The sequence below is a fragment of the Lepidochelys kempii genome, chromosome 27 (genome assembly GCF_965140265.1).
Source record: "Lepidochelys kempii isolate rLepKem1 chromosome 27, rLepKem1.hap2, whole genome shotgun sequence".
Classification (NCBI taxonomy): domain Eukaryota; kingdom Metazoa; phylum Chordata; order Testudines; family Cheloniidae; genus Lepidochelys; species Lepidochelys kempii.
The window spans coordinates 3,858,078-3,871,747 of NC_133282.1; the positions used below are offsets into that span (position 1 = coordinate 3,858,078).

Genomic DNA, 13,670 nt, shown 5'->3' on the forward strand with positions numbered 1-13,670 from the left:
AGCCCCAGATGGGCACAGAGACCCAGATAGGTGGGTTACGCACCATGCCCCCATCCTCAGCATTGACACTGGCCTCACCCTGACCCCCCTTCTCTGGCCCAGCTCTCTGCTCGGCCTCCCTTTCCCTTCCCATCTCCTGCTCAGCTCTGTCCCCTCCTGAAGCAGCAACCAGGTTTTGTCTTTAGGATCTGGCATCGCCACCTTGGGACTGTCAGTCAGGCAAGGATCAGCTTTCTCACGAGATTTACAGTACTTTGGCAGCTAGAAACACCCTGCCAGCCGCTGTCCCCCTGGGAGATCAGCATGGCGGGATTGGTTTCTTTCTTATCCCAACTTCAAAAAAATTGGAATTTGGAGCAGTTTCAGGTTGGCTCCTGCTGCTGTCACATTCTCTGCACTGCAGTAGCCCCAAGGCCCAGGACCCCAGCGTGCCAGGTGCTGTACAAACACAGGACAAAAGCCCGTCCCTGCCCCAAAGAGCTGACAGTCCAAGTATCTGTTGTGTCCAGACTGATTTGTGGCCCATCATTTGTGGGGTGGGGGTAGGATTTTGCATTATCCACTGTCTCCCTCCCAACCTACCCAGCCATGTCTAGCAGGCTCCGGGAAAGCACCGCACCTCCTGCCCTGAGCTACATGCCTCAGAGCTCCTTCGGGGCCTTGATGGGACAAAAGCAATCTGATGCCATGTCTCCCTCAGTCAACAGAATTTCCTACTCATGACGAGAACGGAAATGTTGGGGAATTTGGAGCCAAGGAGAGACTAGGAAACAACAAAGATGAAGATAAAAAGAATCCAGGTGAGTGGGTGAAATCTGAGCGGGGAAGCCTGCTTGGGAACAGCCTGGGGGCCCGCTCTGGTTCAGCCTCCAGGCCCAGCCTGCCTGGGAGCTGCTGGTCGTGCTGCCACCAAGCTCGTTGTCTGCTCAGCTCAGTCCAGGCAGAGCTGTGTTAACGACCCAACGTCCCTTGGTATGGTGCAGCTGAGCAGCAGTGTGGATACCCTAGTAGCGTACAGCGAAGGCAGAGGGCCCGGTTCTGTGCTGGGAGACGGACCAGAAGGCTAAGGGAGTGCTCACCACCTGGAGCCTGGGCCAAACGGCTCCTTGGGCAAGTGAGAGCAGCCTCTACATACAGCAGCCTTCGTGGGGTGGCTCTGCAGCCCCTGATCTCAGGAACCCCAAGTTCTATGGCTGTTCCCAACCCCCACTTGCCCAGGCCTTGCAGTGGGGTAGTGTAGGGTGGTTGTAACTCAGGGAAATTCTCCCCTTGCCTTGGAGGCTTGCGTACAGCCCGGATGTGCTGCCAAAGCAGGCTGCAGCATTGGCCCCATAGCATGCCCCACGCTGCATTGCAGGGCAAGCTGGCTGAAGGGCACAGATGGCAACATGAATGCGAGCTGGGTCCCCATGGCTGGCTCCAGGCACCAGCTTTCCAAGCCGGTGCTTGGGGCGGCATTCAGAGTCCATGTCCCACGGCAGCGAGTCGGCGGCGACTGCTTGGGGCGGCAAAATTGGTAGAGCCACCCCTGTGGGTCCCCCACCTGCCCCTGGCTGGTGTGCTCAAGGCCAGGTCACGTCTGGCTCTTTGGCTCGTCCTGTCGTGGGAGGGGGACTAGGAAGGGGTTCAGTAAACAGGAATGGTGCTGGAGAAGCTGGGGGACAACGAGCAGTGACACTGGGCACCTGGCAGCACCAGTCTTGGGGTGGTAACGTCCCCCCAACAGGACTCTCTCTAGCATGGAGTTTTCTTTCTGGTATAAAGCAAAGAGGGGCAGTGCAGCTGGTCACCCAGGCAGACTGAGACCAGAGGGGGGAGCTGGCAGGGGCTGGAGCCAGTTGAGGTGGACTAGACAGAAAACTGGGGGGGCTGCACAAAACTGCAGAAGTAAGGATGGCAATGCCATACCATGCCATTCTTACTTCTGTGTAATGTTTGGCCTTTGTGCTGGGAGGGGGCCTACGGGGAGGGCTAAGGCAAATATTGGGGTGGCTATAGTCGTCCCCCCCCACCCCAGCACTGCCCCGGGAGCTGGTCAGCTGTGGTGGCCGTGGGGTGGCGATGCAGAAGGATGGCGCTAGTAGGGGTTGGGGGAGGCCACAAGAAGCAGCGAATGGGGGGTGAAGGACGAGTCCATTTGCCAGGAGTTTCTCTCCCCCAGCAGGCAGGTGAGCAGAGAGAGAAGCCATGCCCCTGGGCACCCACCCCTGCTCATGGGATTCAGATCCCCAAGTGACAAGGGCCAGATTAGCATACGAGGCAGGAACAAGCTCACGTAGCAGGGCCTGGGTGTTCGTCCTGAAGGGCTCCAAGATCCCTGCCACAATCTCCTGCATTCAGAAATGGGGTCACTTCAGTAGAGAGGTGCTGTGCAGACGCCACAAAGCCAGGCCGTGCGGTCCCCTGCTCCTAGGCCCTTGCCACAAGGGATCAGGCTTCCCCCAGGGGAGAGCAGGAAATAGGGGACACCCTCTTCTTCCCCTGCTGCTCCACCCACTGCCCAGAAACTCTCAGCCAGACCCCAGCTCTCCCTGCCTGGGGAGTCAGCACGGTGAGCTCCAGGGAAAGGTGGTCCCTAAGCCAGGGTGGCTGGGAGTGGAGGGGAAACGCGCCTTCATTTAGCTGTGTTGCATCCGAGCATCCTGTCTGCAGCCCGTTTAGGGGCTGCAGGGGGAGGCTCCTTGTCTTTGCCCAGAACCATGCCTGACTCTTCCCTGCAGGGGCCTCTCCGGGTCTCGCGGTGAAACGCTCTCCCTTGTCTCCCGCAGCCTCCGGGCCGGCGGTCAGTAGCCTGGGCTCCGAGAGCGACACCAGCAAAGTTCGGAACAAGTTGCGAAAGCTCCTCCAGAAACGGCCCCCTCTGCAGTTCCTGCGGGAGCGAGGGTACATTAAAGGTACAGGCTGGGCAGGGCTTTTTGGGGAGCGGGTGCTTGCGAGGAGAACAAACCCTTCTTCCTAAAACCCAAAATTTGCAGCCACAAGCAAAGCTCATCCCCCAGCACGGCTGTTTGGGGGGGTTCCCAAACCAGTGATCCAGGAAGCGAATCATCCTGATCCCCTAGCAGAGCCCCGAGTTAACTGCCTAAATATCTGGGTTTGTTGGTTTGTTTTTCAGACCAAGTGTTTGGCTGCTCCTTGCAAGCGCTGTGCGAGCGGGAGCACGGCACGGTACCGGGGTTTGTGCAGCAGTGCATCCAGACGGTGGAACAAAGAGGTACCTTCCAGTAAAGAGCAGGGGGCCAAGAGAGCCCCTAGCCAGCCCCTTCCATGCTCCAGGGCTCCCAACCCTCGGGGGAGAGCAGCCCCTTCTGTGCTGAGTAACCAGCCCTGGCTACACCATCTCTGGTACTGCAGTCCCTCCCAGCGTTAGCTGGTGTCCCCAGGCCCACATGGGCTACGAGAAGGGGCTGCAGGCTCAGGGGGTTTAGCTTCCCAAGAAGCATCGCACAAACCGACTAATGGAGCAGCTAATTGCTATTAGCATCTGGCTCCTGAATTCTTCATCTCGAGGCATGGTTCAGTCTGGGTTTGTAAAGCAAGCTGTTGAGATGTGTCTGCACGTACCCTCCCACCGTAAAAAGTAGTCCCGAGGAGAAACAGAACAGAAAGCAGCACAGAAGTTTCTAAACCACTTTTCTCGACTCTCTTTCGAATCTGCGTGGCCCTGTTCCCCTCTCGGTTTCTGCCGCCGCCACTGCAGACCTGGACCTACCCTGCTGCATCCCAATGCATTGCTCCCTCCCCCAAGGCAGGCTGCAAGTGTGAGCCATGTCTGGGGCATGGAGGGCCCCTACTGCTCAAGTACCCCACTGCATCCTACTTTGTAAGGAACAGGGCAGAGGCCCAAAAGAGCTTGGGGCCAGACTTCCAAGTGCTTAGCCCCTGCAGCCTGGGCCAGGTTTCCCAAGCAGTTTGGGTGCTAAGCACCCCTGGAATGCAGCACTAGGTATCAGCACCCAGTCCGCTGAGCGCTTGTGCAAATCTGTCACATCTTTTGAGAATGCTGGCCCTCCTAGTGCCTATGGAGCATGAGGCTCTCTTCACACTGGGCTTGCTTTATGTGTGAATCTCTGTTGCAACATCTCTCCAGCTCCTTGTTGGCATATTCCCATTGTCCAGCTGCAGGGTGACTAATAGGTCGTTTTGGTCCCTGGTCTAATAGGTTTGGACATTGATGGACTTTATCGAATAAGTGGAAATCTGGCAACTATACAGAAACTGCGCTACAAAGTGGACCACGGTAGGCCTGCTTTCAGTGGGTTAGCTGTAGCTTTTTTACCCTCTAATGTCTTTAAATAAACATGCCTTCGACTTTTTAAAATCTCTTTCTAATTTAGAAAGATGAGAAAATACAGGATCAGGTAACCTAGTAATGCTTTGAGAGCCTGTCAGTCATTTGTCACCCGACTAGTGTGTCCCCATGGTAAAAAGGATGTTGAAAAATTGGAGACAGTTCAGAGAAGAGTTCCAAGGATCATTCAAGAGCAGCCGTTTGGGAGTTTTCCAGTGAAACAGGAGAGTCCCTGGAGATCTCTCTTCCAGTTCACTTTTTCCAAAATGAAAATGTTCATTTACCTTCCATGGAAACTCTGAAAATTCAAGTTTTCATTCCAGGTTGGAATTAACTTAAAAAGTGTCAGAATTTCCCACAAAACAGAAATTCCGAGTTTTAATGGCTCTAGATTCAAACTCTGGAAAACCTGCCTCCTGGAGAGCAAGCTCCTTCAGCCTCTCTACCTAGCTTCCAAAAGAGAAGGCTAAGAGGGGCTATTTTACTCCCAACCTCCAAGGGCCGGCTCCCATTGAGACACCACAAGACATGGTCCCATTTTAGAAGAGCTCTGCACATTGAGCTTCTCCCGAAAGGACTGAAGGTTTCTGAAAGCCAAGGGCTCTTTAATCCTGCAGACAAAAGTATAGCAAGGCTCAGTGGGTGGAAGCTTAAGCTAGAAAACCCAAACTGGAAATTGGGTGCCCATTGTTAACAGCAAAGGTAAATAACCATTGGAACAACCGCCCTAAGGGTGTGATGGGGTTGGAGTGTTGAGGGTTGGAGTCTCTCTCTCTCTCTCTCTCTCTCTCTCTCTCTCTCTCTCAACGAGAAGTTAACAGGCTCAATGCAGGAATCTCTGAGGTTTTCTGATCGTGTTACACAGGAGATCAGACTAGATCTTTGTGGTCCCTTCTAGTCTTAAAATCTGTGACTGAGATCCTGTGCCCATTAAAGCCAATGGGAGTTTTGTCATTGACTTCAGTGGGGGCAGGATTTTGCCCGATGAGTCTCTGTTGGTTGTAAGAAATGCCAAGTAGACTGTGGGATAGATTCTGGGCCTCACACCTCAAAGCCTGTGTTTTGTTCTAACCCACAAAGTGAGGCCCTAAGTGAGCCAGTCTCCACTGGGGGCTGTTAGTGATCTTGCAGCAGTTCCTGCCAACTGGTACTAAAGGATTTGGCCAGACTAATATGAGAGAAGCAGCTTGTTCCTGCTCTGTCCCCTTTTCTCTTCCCTCCCTCTTAAATGCCCAAGGGTTATCATTTGAGGGGGAGGGAGGTGGTCCCTTAGCTGTCTCTTAGCAGAGGCAGACGCACCCCACGAGCACTGTGGAACCAGCGGGACCCTCCTTCTGTTGGGTTTGTAAGAATTGGGGTAAAAATCTGTGTCAAGAGTATTGCAGCAGTGATGGTAGCAATAGCATCTCCCTAGCCCTGTTCATCCGGAGGTCATCCCCCGTGGATTACAGCAGCGCCCAGAACATCAGGACCTGACTGCGCTAGGTGCTGTACAAACACAGAATGAGGCACTTTTTAGATAGCTTAAGTGTTGTGGGCAAATTATCATTGAATTGCAGCCACCTCTGGGGTCACTTGCTTAGTTTTACTACTGTCCAACAGTTTAGGGGCAGGAAGTGAAGAAGAAATTATCCAATGGAAACTCCGGGAGGAATTTAAAGAGACAGTGTGATTACAGGAGTTAGCGATCCCTGTTCACTCTCTTCCTCCTACCGAAAAAGCTGTGAGGCTAACACGTGGTGGGAAGATTGGTTTTATATCTCACTTGAAAAGCATAGTACTCCCGCAGCACCGCACCCTTTGCACACACCGATACTAGGACCTTACCGGCTCAGGATGTGTCTACACGGCAGTCCCAGGTGTGAGTGCAACGTTGGTAGACGTAACTGCGCTCGCACAGCTAAGTACCGCCATGTAGATAAGGTGGCACAGGCTGTCTAAGCGGACAGGGAACCCTACGTACGGACTCGCATTGCTAGTCTCTGCTGAAGCCTGTGCCGTCAGGGTCACACTGCTGTTTTCAGCTGTGCCAGAGCAGGTAAAGCTAGAGTGCGCACGTTTACCCAGGCGGCAACAGCACCTCCGACGCAGTGTAGACGCACCCTCCGAGGGAGGTCGGTCTGCTGCTGGGTCACCAACATCCCCTGCAGTTTCTCTAGAGATCTCCTGTCCAAGTGCTGAGCAGACCCAGCCTGGCTTCATCTGAGAGCTGACGGGACTGCAGGTAGTAAATTGTACATTTAATCCTCCTCTGTTAAACTCTGCGAGGTCTCAAGTGATGCAGAGACAACTTCCAGAAACTGGGCTTCACCAGAGAGGGCCAGCATTCTACTTCTGGTTCGATTCACAGAGATTAAGGCCAAAAGGGGCCATTTGTTCATCCAGGCTGACCCCCGCCTAGCACGGGCCAGAGACCCTTGCCCCGTCACCCCACGTTGAGCCCAGTAACTTGTGTGTGGCTAAAGCATCTTCCCAAAAGGCTCCAGTCTGGAGCTGCAGACTTCAAGAACCGGAGACTCTTCCCCCTTCCTTCAGTAGCTTGTTCCAATGGCTAATCCCCTCACTGGTAGAAATATGTATCTGACACTTCCGTCCCTCTTTGGACTACCGAAGAGCACACTCACCTCTGTGCCCTGAGCTTGCACACACATGTGCAGACGCTTCACTTCAATGTGATCAGAGCCCAGGACTGCCTGACTTGACACAGATCCATACATGGCATGGAGCAAGCCCCTCCCAGCCCAGTATCAGAGTATTGGCTAATCTACCTTCCTCCTTCCTGCAGATGAACATCTGGACCTGGATGACGGCCGATGGGAGGATGTCCACGTCATCACAGGGGCTTTGAAGCTCTTCTTTCGGGAGCTGCCAGAGCCGCTCTTCCCATTCGGCTACTTTGACAAATTCATCACTGCGATAAGTAAGGGACAAGAGAAGCCACAGCCCTGTCTGACACCTGCAGTGTGGGTGGCGGCCACTCCTCTCCCCAGCAGGACCATGCTCATTTGGATTTCCCGAGCCCCTTCACGCCGCAATTCAGCCCCAAAGCCTGGCCCCATCTCCCCAGCCAAGACATAAGAGCAGACTCTGAAGGGATCTCTCCTATTATCATGAAGGGCACAGCTATGCTGTGACTGGGAGGTGCGATATCCAGTGTGGGTAGATAGACACGCACTAGCTCTCCGAGAGCTAGCAGCATGGACAGAGGCATGAGTGGCAGCTCGGGCTAGCAATCCCCACTGGGTACGTACATGGGCAGCTAGCATGAGCCAGCACGGCGAACTGGCTCTTTTCAGCGTGTGTGTGTGTGTACCTGAGCTGGGCAGGGAATTACACCGGCCTCGTGCAGACGCATGCTAAGACATCATGGGTTTCGAATGAGAATGCTGGGGCCCACTCAGCATAGACCGCCGTTCTGGACACTTGTTTAGAGTCTGGTGCCATTCTGAAAATGGCTCCGTATTATGGAGCCATCCAACCAGCTCTGCTTTCACAGCCAAGCTGTGATTTGTTGAAGAGGATGCATGAGAAACACATGGAAGGTTAAACCCCTCCGCAGTCTCTGTTTGAGGTACAAGGCCAGAGAGGTAGGCCTGGCTGGTTTGGACGTGGGCCAACAGACCCAGCTTGTGTTCTGGGCCTGGTCCCAGAGCAGTGGGCTGAGAATCCAGGCAAGGTTTGAATTGCGGTTTATGGGAGCATCTTGGGACAGTCACAGCCTTTCATGGGCTGCAGGGCAAACCGAGAGCCACACCAGAGAGAAATGATTTCTGGCCCACAGGCTGTCCTGGACCAGGATATAGCGCCAGCCAACTTGGGGGAAGATGTGATTTCTGTATCTAGTTACTTGTCAGACGGTCCCACCCCCCGAGTATCTGAGCACAGGAAGGCTCGGGTGGATTTACCCTTGTAACTCTGAGCGGTGGTGGGTCCCTGGGTTAGCGCTGGGCAAATCACGTGGGGCAGGTCCTCGCCCAGGGGGAATCGCTATAGCTCCAGCAATGCCAAGGCAATGCTGGACAACTTGCACCAGCCCCACATCTCTCTGGAGGTCACGTGGCCAGGCGGTAGCAGAGCCAGGCCAGAGCCCAGATCTCCTGAGTCCTAGTCCAGGGCCTCCCACCCACGTGCTCTCTGCCGAGGTGGAATGACCTGGTGTTCCATCTGGTTGTAGAAACACACGACCAGGCGAAGCGCAGCAAGTACATCCGGGACCTGGTGTGCTCCCTGCCTGAGGCCAACCACGACACCATGAAGGCTCTCTTCCACCACCTCTGCTGGTGAGTGCTTGCCCGGTACCCAGGCCTCCCCATGTGCACGGATCTTTGTGCTCTGATCTGCACAGTCCCCAGCCATTCGTGTAATTCTCCTCTATGTCTGAACACGGCCATCAGGAGCAAGGGAGGCCAGAGATCACTGCTCCTGCCTGAGCACTAATCCTGTCCGTCTGTGCCACTTCCTTTCCCTTGACTCTCATCAGCAGTGTTATGAGGTGCTCCTACCAGCCCGTGCCACCCTGTACCATGGTGCTGGATTGGAGTAGGGGAGAGAAGGCCGCACAGTGCTGACGGCCACAGGGGCCTGGTGCTACCCTTGGCAGGTATATAGGGGCAGATCTTCCAGGGCACGGTGCAGTCTGTGAGAGAGCCAAATCTAGTGGCAGGACCTTGGAAGGGGAGAAGGAAATTAAGCTACCGCTGGCTTCCTTTGTACTCACATGCCTTTCCCTGCTAGTCTCCTCAAGGGAGGGTGGTGATTTTCACCCCTGGTCTTAACCTTGGCTCCTGGAAGATCATTCAAAACTCCCCTGGCCATGCCCCTTGCAGGGTTCTTCCTCAGCTCGATTGTTGTGTTTGGAGCACCCATATCCTGTGGGACTCTGCAGACCGCTCCCACCCTGCTGAGTTTTAACAGCTCCTCCCACTGCAGGATGCTCATCCAGAGTTGGGTAGAAAGCAGGGGCAGGGGGGAATTTTACTTCAAGCGAAAACAAAAAAACAATTGTTGTCACGAAATGTTCCATGGAAAATGTTGATATTCTTCTTTTTCAGTGAAAATTTGAATGGCAAAAAATTATGTCCAAAACACAAAATATTTTGTGCCTCATGGAGTTATAATTTGGGTGTCTCGTGTTCCCGTTCTCTTCTGTGGGTAGGGGTCTACTTAAATCACGGAGAAATCACACATTTTTCGCAGGTTTGTCATGGCATAAATAGGAAATTTTGCAGATGTGTCACACGTCCACAAAATTCGCTATGTATGCCGTGACCAGCTCAAAAATGTGATTTCTCTGCAGCATTTCTCAAATTGGGAGTCCTGAACCAAAAGGGGGCTGCAAGCCTGTTTCAGGGGGGCCGCGGTATTGCTACCCTTACTTCTGTGCTGCTGGCGGCGACGCTGCCTTCAGAGATGGGAGCCCAGCCAGCAGCCGAGGCTCTCTGGCCACCCAGCTCTTAAGGCAGCTCAGAAGTAAGGGTGACAATAGCCTACCAAGCCACCCTTACTTCTACCTGCTGCTGGCAGTGACGCGGCCTATAATATAGGGTACAAAGCACACAAAAGACCAGATTTCCCAGGGAAGACCAGATTTCACCATTTGTGATGTGATTTTCATGGCTGCAAATTTGGTAGACCCCTATCTATAGGCCAAGCTCCCTGGTTGGACTACATCTCCCACAACACACCATGGTCTGCCCTCTTGAACAGGAGAGGCAGTACATCATGGGAGTCCCCAGCTGTGATGCATCATGGGAGTTGTAGTCTGGCTGAGGCACCTAGCCACAGGAGGAGAATGGGGTCTTGAGGCAACTAAACTACAACTCCCATGAGACATCGCAGCAGAATTTTTGAATTGAAATATTTTGGTTTTCAGGCGTTCAGTTTCCTGTGGAAGCAGACATGTCCTGTGAAAAAATTCATTTAGTCAAAAACCCAACTTCCCACCAGAAAACAGTTTAGATGGAAGCCTTTGGATGAGCCCTGGGATCACTGGGTTCCTCCCTTTGCTTGTTGAGCCCTGGTCCCCTGGCACGGCCATGCTGTGCTGGATTCACGCCAGGCGTGGTTCTGGTGTCAGCCCATTCCTGTCAGTAACATGTAGGTGCTGCATCTGTCAGCATGAGAGACGCCCCTGGAAGTTCCCAGTGACTGACTGTCCTTTCTCCCTCCAGCGTGATCGACTACAAGGAGCAGAACCGGATGTCTGTGCAAAGCGTGGCGATTGTGTTTGGGCCCACTCTCCTGAGACCAGAGACCGAGGAAGTAAACATGGCAATGCACATGGTCTTCCAGAACCAGATAGTGGAGCACATCTTAAATCAGTACAGCTACATCTTCCCAAACAGCTAAGCCCAGCGGTGAGCCAGAGCCGACAGTGAAAGCAAGGAGCAGAGTCCCTAGGATGGACTGCGGCGGCTGCTAGTGTGTGACACTGAATTGTCCCAGCCTGGACTACAGACAATGGTGGCGACAATCCTTAATGAACTGTCAGTGCTGATGCTGGGCTGCAGCTACCTGGGATGACTTTGTGCCATTGGCCACTGGAGCCATGTGACCAGTGGGCCTCCTTTAGAGATGGGGAAACGGAGTCAGAGAAAACAGTCACCAGATTGGTCATTCTGCACAACACTCCTGCTTGCCGGGGTTGGTACCAGGCTGTTCCCCGGGAGAACAGCCCCAGGAGAGCACAGGGCCTCTGAGCTTTCGGCTGTCCAGCTGCTGAGAGGGGAGGGTCCACCGTGGGGCTGTGCACGTTCACTTTGCTGCAGGTGAAAGCAGCCCAGGCAGGTACCGGAGAAGGGGCTGGACAGCCTACCAGACAGTGAAGTGGGGACCGTGCTTACCAGCATCAGCTGTCCGCCCCATGCCTGCTGGAACTGCCAGCAAGAGCTGTGCCAGGACCCCTCCCCCACACAGCTCACGCCACCCCCTGAGACCTGGTGCTGCGGCATCCACCTCTGTGTGCACATCTGCCCCTCAGCCAAAGCAGCCCTCGGGAGCACCGCCAAATCCCCTCCCGCGACCAGAACAGCATGTTAAACACGCGGCGCTGCAGCACCTCGGGCTGCGTGACACCTGGGCTGGAGCCCAGCCGGCCTCCCTGACACCTGCAGCCATTGGGGGGCGGACCCTGAACACCCCCGAGGTTGTTTATAGTGCTGAGAGGCCGAGACAGGTTTTCAAAAGAGCTCAGCTTCCAGGGAGAGCAAGAGCAGCCCCTGCCCCCCGTGGGAGTGGCTGAGCACTCCCCATAAGCGCTTTGCTCCAGGCCCCCCAGCAGCGAGCAGCAGCGTAGACCATTGAGCCCAGGTCTCCACAGTCCCCCTCCAGGGCCGTGTCACCCCCAGCCTCGGCTGCGTTACTCAGATGGGAGTGGGCTCTGGTGCTAAGACAGCTTGGAGCCAGCGCATGCCAAGGAGGGGGCTGAAACCAACCAACCAACCCCCCTTGAAAACTCCCCTTTTGGAATTAAAAGGAGACCTCCCCCCACCCCTCGCAGCTCCCTCTCCTCCAGGGGAACAGCTCCAGCTCTGCCTGGTGAGGGGCTTAGTTCAAACTCCTCTGGGCGTCTAGCTGTTGGTGGCTGCAGAGGCCTTGGGCTGTGAGTTTAAATGGCTCACAGGCTGTTTTAGTGCTTTGCCTGAACCTGCCCTGGTCTCCCTGCAGCAGGGTGCCCCAGAAGTGGCAGCGAGGCCACCCCGCAGGGCTGCCAACATTTCAAAACGTCAGCCAGGGCAAACCTGTGCATGAGGAAAGGGCCTGGGGCCTCTGAGCCCCACCTGGGCCAGGTCCTGCACAGCTCAGAAATACTTGCCCGCCCCATGGCTGAATATCCATGAGCCTGACCTAGGTCTCTGACTCCTCCTGCCTCCCTTTCTCTGCCTCCATTGCCAAGAGCATGTCCCTGATGGAGCAGGGCTCCCCCCAGCTGCTGCCTCAGGACAAGGCCTGGACTTGTCTCCCACTCCTCCTGCCCTCTCAGACCCCCCTTTTCTTCTCCCTCTCCCCATCTTCCCCTCTCCCGAGCCACCCTTCAGCACCCATCCCCCACAGGCACTGCTGCCTTCCTCCCCACAAGCTTGCCCCCTCGCCACTGGAGAATCATGGGAGTATGCAAGAGTCACGTTCATTCCCAGGCAAGTCCTCAAGGCACAAGTCCTGTCAATGCCATGTCTGTTATTTGTGTTACAGTCACACCCTGTTCTACTAGGCCCTATACAAACACAGTGCAGGCAGGGCTAGTGGGGAAATGGCCGTTATTTTCTGTGAAACAAGTTCAAAATGTGATGGATTTTTTTTGTCAATGTTTTGTTTCCATTGGAATTAAAACATAATGTGTTTGGTTAGGGGCTTTTTTGTGCTCCTGCCCCTCCAAAACACAAAGAAGGGGAGAGGAAAGGTGGGGGGGGCCCCAAACACTGACAAGGTGTTGTTTTCATTTGAATTAAACTGAATGAAAGAGTTTTTTGGTTTGAACTGAAGCGTTTTCATTGGCCAGTGTCAAAGGATACCAGCTTTCTGGGTGTAAATGTGCAGATTGTTCAATGAGCTGCATTTCACTGAGAAAACACTGTCACAATAATCTTTCACCCAGCTGCAATTCTCTGAGCCGGTCCCTGCCCCAAAGCATTCACAGTGTGAGCAGGAAGAGAAACAAAGGGGATTTGCTCAAGGTCAGGAAGAGAATCCAGGTCTCCGGAGCAGCTGCCTGCATGGAAGGCAGAGAGAGGAGCCCAGGGTGCACAAGGAAAGATGGAATGCCAGTTGCAGCCACTCAGCACCCAGTTAAGAAAGAGCCAGTTTTGATTTTTAGAAACCAGAAACTCTCCTGTTATTACCCAGCATGGGGGACATGAAACAGGATCTAATAAAATGGCATTGAGGTGAGGGTCAGGAGCCATGGGTGTCATGCCCAGCAAAGTCACTTGCCCACTCTCTACCCAAGGTCAGACTAGATGATGATGATGATGATCCCGTGGGGCCGCACAATGCCTGACTCTCCCTGAAGGAATTGCCCCTGCTGGGCAAAGGCCTTGTCTCTAACAGTGGATCTGCTGGTTCTCTTCCAAATGTCGGGTTTTGCATATGAATGAAATCTGGATCGCCCATTAGTTTGTCTGGCTGTTCCTGTGTTTAGCGTGGTTCCTGGTTTTATTGATTAGCCAGCCCTGGTTGAAACCCAGCCAAGTACATGGTGTGACAGTGAGGAGAGCCACTAGTTCCTCTGGAGAACAGGAAGAGAGCATGAGAATACCAGCCAAGGGCAGGGTGACACCCAAGACCCAGTCAAGCAATATGGCACTGCCAAATGACAGCATGCCCCCAACCACGCCTACCCACCAACACATGCACAGAAGGAAAATCTCTGGAGTTTCTGTGA

The 13,670-nt window shown here is 54.2% G+C and overlaps 1 protein-coding gene across 4 annotated transcripts in view; it reads left to right on the forward strand.

Annotated features, from left to right (window-relative positions):
- Nucleotides 1-12,766, forward strand: part of PLEKHM1 (pleckstrin homology and RUN domain containing M1) — a 144,490-nt gene extending 131,724 nt beyond the window's left edge. For 3 of the 4 annotated variants that reach the window (XM_073326194.1, XM_073326195.1, XM_073326196.1), the window contains exons 10-16: nucleotides 701-800; nucleotides 2,721-2,894; nucleotides 3,116-3,214; nucleotides 4,163-4,240; nucleotides 7,077-7,211; nucleotides 8,466-8,571; nucleotides 10,462-12,766. In XM_073326194.1, the coding sequence (XP_073182295.1) occupies nucleotides 701-800; nucleotides 2,721-2,894; nucleotides 3,116-3,214; nucleotides 4,163-4,240; nucleotides 7,077-7,211; nucleotides 8,466-8,571; nucleotides 10,462-10,639 (870 nt within the window). In that variant the 3' untranslated portion in view covers nucleotides 10,640-12,766. The remainder of the gene's footprint in view (nucleotides 1-700; nucleotides 801-2,720; nucleotides 2,895-3,115; nucleotides 3,215-4,162; nucleotides 4,241-7,076; nucleotides 7,212-8,465; nucleotides 8,572-10,461) is intronic. The other variant, XM_073326197.1, reaches the window with a different exon arrangement.
- Nucleotides 12,767-13,670: the final 904 nt, after the last annotated feature.